Source organism: Phaenicophaeus curvirostris, chromosome 7 (assembly GCF_032191515.1).
Source record: "Phaenicophaeus curvirostris isolate KB17595 chromosome 7, BPBGC_Pcur_1.0, whole genome shotgun sequence".
Taxonomy (NCBI): domain Eukaryota; kingdom Metazoa; phylum Chordata; class Aves; order Cuculiformes; family Cuculidae; genus Phaenicophaeus; species Phaenicophaeus curvirostris.
This window is the reverse complement of record NC_091398.1, coordinates 15,295,681-15,301,149: the sequence shown is the minus strand read 5'-3', so window position 1 is coordinate 15,301,149 and position 5,469 is coordinate 15,295,681. Positions and strand designations below refer to the sequence as shown.

Genomic DNA, 5,469 nt, shown 5'->3' with positions numbered 1-5,469 from the left:
CAGAAGCTGTGTTATGATTCAAGTCACATTGCTGATATGAAAAGATGAAATAATTGCAAGTTTAATCTGTATTTTGAAGGGGGCAGTGATTTCTAAACATAAAAACCACTAACATTAAAGCAAACAAAGAAATGGAGGGTGGAGGGAAGTCCTCCATAAAAAAGCTAGCTCGTACTCATTCACTGTGCTACATTAGGCAGATATGTGGTTCTCTGTATGTTGTCCTAGTAGTAAATATGTGGTGATTGCTAAAATATTAAGTGCTACCATTGTGGCAAGCTGGCAGCACCACAGTATCTGATGGATGATTACTTTTCCTCCCCCAATTCTTAAAGCAGAATGGATGGCAGTTTCAGATTGAATATGTATTTTCCATCTGCTGAATAGTTGTTTTTGTTCATGCTGTTTGAGGTTAACTGTGCACGTAGTAATCAAACCCACTACTTCCTTTCTCGTAAAACCAAAACAAAGCTTCATATTACTTTCAGGTACAGCATCTGGGATCAAAGCTATATATATACACACTGATTCTGTGTGGGTTCAAACACTTCAATGATTTGGTATCCTGAAAGGTGTCACCCTTTTTTCCAGCCCTAAGAGTTCCAGTTTGTCTAAAGTCTGAAGGAATCAGCCACCGTCAGCCCCTTCAGCATCTGTCCCAGCGCAGGAATGCTCTCAATATTGGTCACCGTGGGCTTTCTCTGCACAGCCACTGCCATTGCTGAAGGTGGGTAGATGAAGGAGACAAGGTATCTGGGGGTGCCTACATTTTCTTGGTTTCATATTTTTGCAGCAGGTGGACTGGGTACAACTTGGGGAGGGAGATGGCAGGGGACCCCTCTGTAGCACAATCTGGGAAAGGGACTTGGGGCACTGTGAGGTAACTTGAAAACCAGGCAGAAACTCTAGAGTGGTAGTACCTGTGGAGAGTCTGGGCAGAATTCAGAGTAGCTCAAGAAACAAAAAAGATTTTGACAAACCAGGCTCTGCGAGTGAAGTTATTGGCAGCTGATAACATGGATATAGAGGTTTGAATGGATGGAAGAAATGTTACTCCTCTTCGTCCCAAATTCTTGCACTGCAGAACAGAAGAAGATAAGCCCTGCCCCTATCAGACTGATAGAAAATGAAATTGAACAAATAATACTGAGTGGTCACAGCTTATTAAAGCAAAAGTCAGTGCCTTCCCATTATCTAGCAGGATAGAGTGTAGAAGTTGTAAAAAGCAGCCAGTGGGCATGTACAGGGCACACTAGTTTCCCTTGAAGATTTGTAATGATTTTTTGCATTGTGATAACCAGGCCTTGTTATGTGTTGCTATACTGTGACTTGGGGTATATACTGTTGCTGTACTGTGGCTAAGGAATGAGTGCTTAAAATTCAGGTGCAAGAAAATCATAAACAAAAAAATATGCAAACATTTTCCATTCAGTTTTACTGTTAGCCTGCTGGTTCTGGTCCATGTTCCACACAGGATGACAACCTGTTTATTTTTAAATGTCAACATGCTTATTTTTCTCAGGCAGAAATTGTGCTTTAAATGCCTAATTCTAAATTTCAAATTTCACATTTACCATGTGAGGTCCATTTTTTTTTTGCTTTCTTATGTATATTAAGAAGCTTGTGTTTAGGGAAACTGAAACTAACAGGTCATTACTCCAGTAAGTGAGACAAATTACCTATTTAAACAACAAGTGGTTGCGAAGATTCAGAATATAATTTATAGTAATCAAAGCACTTTTTTAGCTTTATAAAGTGTATTACTGCAGTGTCTATGTGAATTGTAGTCTTGGAGTCCTTTGTTTAGAAGGACTGAGCAGCATTTCTATGAATTATCCATGAATAATAGGAAGTGGTAGGACTCCCCTCCAGTTATGGAGTTTCAAGTAAAAGACTGCAGGTAATTTCTTGACAGTTCACTTACCATCATGTTTTTTACTTCTTTATAGTAATGGAAGTGACTCAACCAGCAATGGTGCTGGCCAACAGGCAAGGAGTTGCCAGCTTGGTGTGTAAATACAAGCACATTGGGAATGCACAGGAAATTCGAGTGACTCTTCTTAAACAGACGGGTGACCAGTTCACTGAGATTTGTGCTTCAACCTACACATCAGAGTTTAAGACGTTCAGTGTGGAAGAGGTCATTCAGTGCCATGTTAGCCCTGGCCGAAACAACGTGACCCTCACCCTCACTGGCCTGCAAGCTAATGATACTGGTCTTTACGTCTGCAAGATGGAGCGAATGTACCCTCCACCCTACTTTATGAACAAGGGAAATGGGACACATCTCTATGTCATGGGTAAGCCAAGCAGCTTTACAGTACTGTGACATTCCCAGGTTAAGGGAGTTGCTATTACGTCTTAAAGGTCTTAAAATTTCCTTTTGTAAGAAGTAAGGCTGAACACTGATTCAGCCCCTGAGAATCATGATCACCTCTCACTCCTTTCAGGTCTCCCTGCACACACCTAAATCAGGGATATACCCAGCCATGCAATGTATTTAGAAATGTATGGATGTTTGACAGCATAAGCAATACTATATAGTTGTACGCATGTGTAGACAGTTAGACATGTAAGTGCAGAAACAGTGGAGAGTAAGGTGTATGTTCTTCTGAGCCTAAGTTCATTGGAGGGTGAGTGGGCAGGGACTCAGAACTCAGTCCTGGTAGTATCCTGGGACAGCACATGCTAGAGAAAAGCAGTGTGGAGGCTGACTTACTGACTCTAGGGGCTTCCTTTTGAGGTTCACGTGTGATATGACCTGTGTGATATCATATATTTTAGATCCAGAACCTTGTCCAGACACTGCCATATATCTCTGGGTATTAGCAGCTACTGCCTCAGGATTTTTCCTTTACAGCATCATCATCTCAGCCATTCTCGTGGGCAAAGCGGTAAGTCCCATCAACTCAGCCCCATCCTGCTAATAACACCCCTTTGTGTGATGAGGACAAGGAGGAGGAAGAGAGAACAGGAAAGAACACTGGCAGCAAACACACTGAGATACTTTTTTTTTTACTGGTGCAATGCTGTTAGAATAGCGCAGAATAAGAGAACTTGCTGGAGCTGCCATTTAGATTTATTTATGGCTCATTTGTGTTGCCAGAGCATGAGAAACAGTCATCTTGCATAAACGGGACTGACTTATGGCTTAGGTTTGGATACTTAGAACAGGCTAGAGTCCTGGATGCTTTGGGGATCAAAGCATCTGTACTCTGATTTCACAACTGATTCATGCAAAATCCCAGAATCTGATTTTCCCTTTTCTCACTATTCATCTCTGTGCAAAGCAAATTTAAATTAAAATTCACCTCGTGATGTGGGGAAATTGTGATTTACAGCATTTTTAACTTCACAGCTAAAAATGTCTGCACAAAGATAAAGACATGTGAAACGTAAGGCTGGGTTGCCACATTCCATGGGGATCTGGAGTACTCACAGTCTGTTACGAACAAAACTGATGCCAAAGCTTCAAACCAAACAGTGTCCTTGTCCCATGTTTTTCATTTTGCCCTTGTCTCTAGAAGCTAAATGAAACTGTCCAATGTGAACACTCCTAGATATGAACCAATACTGAACTCTGCAGCAGGAGAATCTTCAGAGGGCTACATGAATGGCAGAACTCTTTTTTTTTTTCTAAATGGTGCCTGTAACTCCTGATTCTCCCTTGAAAGGTCTCAATAGATCTTCTAGAAAGAGGGGCGATAAGGAAAGGTGTCTAGCGTACCTTCTACTTAGTGAAGGCAGGACATCCATCAGTTTTCTCTGAAAAATGCTGGCCAATGATTATGCTGTGATCGCTTGTTTATTTTACTGTTTTCCCATATTTTATAGATAAAGAGAAGACGATGTCTTACTACTGGAGTCTATGTGAAAATGCCTTCCGAAAAGCTAGAGAAAAAAGTGATTCCATTCCACATCACTGTTAACTGAAACAGGGAAAAGGAGGAACAATTTCCTGGCTGGGATGGAGAGTCTGCTAATTCACTTAAGTTAAAGAAATAAAATTAAGTGCGGGAAGGAGAGAGAATATTCTTTGTAACACCTGTGGCTTGGAGGAGAATATATAGTTTATGCATTAATATCTCAAGGTTAACCCTGTCACATAGAAATGGCTACATTAGGCCATTGATTCTCTGAGTTGTATTGTACCAATATGTAGTCTCTCTGTATATACATACGCGTATATATATGTACAGCATTAAGAGCTGTTGCTGTGGCAATAAATAGCAGCTTAGCATCTTATTGCCAAATTTCACCATGTCTACTGATCGACTGAAATCCAAACACTATCATGACAGTGTTGTTGTGTGTCACTGCAAGGCTAATGCTGTGGGTCTGGAGGGCAGCGGCAGAAGAGCACACTACCGTACAGAGGAATGTTGACTTGTTTCCTTGTATTGCTATTTATTGGTCTCATTTCTGGCATTAGTGCTCTGCGCTTCCACAGAGGCATCACCATAGGCTGGTACCAATAACGCTGCTGCTCTAAAAGCCTGATTTCAGCTCCTCTCACTGGCGTTGTGTCCCAGCAGCGCAGCACTGTAGTTAACCTTGACAATATCTGAGCTGGTGCAGACAGCTCAGTTGGAGAGAAAGGCTGCCCAGCAGGAGCCCTCTTAGGCTGCTGCTGGGAGGATGTTCCAGCTCTGCTGGGGCCTTGCATTTTACAAATGCTAAATTAGCATCTATCCAAAAGGCAGAAGTATGTTGCTGTGTTTGACTGTTTTCCATGAAAATAACAACAGTGTATAATCTTGTTTATTAGTTATGTACCATTCAATAAAACCTTGTCGCTTTGCCCAAATTCAAGTTCATTTCTTATTCACCATTCTCAGAAGAAACAGGAAGTGGCTACATGCTAGAAAGCAGCGATGACAAGATGAACCTTTCCCCTCTGACCCTGTGTTTTGCTCTTCTGAGGGAGCCCGTGTGCTCATGCTAACAGCTGCTTTCTCAGCTCTCCTCCTCGGGAGACAGCATTAAAATCTGTCAAGATGCTACCAATCACATTTTCACTTCCAGCAAAGTTACTTACTTGCAGAAGGTAGCTGTAATGAGTTTGATGGCATCACCTGTATATATTTATACAAAAAGATAGTCCTGGTTTCAAATCCTGTTTTCTTTGCACCTCTTTGACACTCTCACTCACAAAATGCTAGCCGACTCGCAGAGCTGCTGGAGCTTAAAACAATTTCAGCTTTCTCAGCTGTTACCCTCTACTTTGAGACTTTGCTATCAAAATTTCACCTTGCAACCCAGAAACCTGGCAGCATGTCTCTCTGCTTCACAGCTGTGAATGCACCGGCTTGGCTCCACAAATGTCAGTCCAAAACCCCCAGCCCTCTATGTTATATTCCTGCAGTGGCAGCAGCTCTCAGAACCAAATCTCATTGCTCTTTTGGTTCGCTTTTCCCCTCTTGCCCCTTCATCTGGCACCACCTCCAGCTGTACAAATAAATATTCACA

The 5,469-nt window shown here is 41.9% G+C and overlaps 1 protein-coding gene across 1 annotated transcript; it reads left to right on the top strand.

Annotated features, from left to right (window-relative positions):
- Positions 1 to 478: 478 nt before the first annotated feature.
- CTLA4 (cytotoxic T-lymphocyte associated protein 4) lies at positions 479 to 4,797 on the top strand. The gene is made up of 4 exons (XM_069861779.1): positions 479 to 727; positions 1,950 to 2,300; positions 2,785 to 2,894; positions 3,835 to 4,797. Exons 1-4 carry the CDS (start codon positions 670 to 672, stop codon positions 3,931 to 3,933), a joined length of 618 nt encoding a protein of 205 aa, XP_069717880.1. The 5' UTR covers positions 479 to 669; the 3' UTR covers positions 3,934 to 4,797.
- Positions 4,798 to 5,469: the final 672 nt, after the last annotated feature.

Excerpts from the sequence above, each read along its gene's own strand:
- CTLA4 (XM_069861779.1), top strand. The coding sequence starts at position 670 with ATGCTCTCAATATTGGTCACCGTGGGCTTTCTCTGCACAGCCACTGCC. Across the intron at positions 728-1,949 it reads AGCCACTGCCATTGCTGAAG|TAATGGAAGTGACTCAACCA; the intron begins GTGGGTAGATGA and ends ACTTCTTTATAG. Across the intron at positions 2,301-2,784 it reads GACACATCTCTATGTCATGG|ATCCAGAACCTTGTCCAGAC; the intron begins GTAAGCCAAGCA and ends CATATATTTTAG.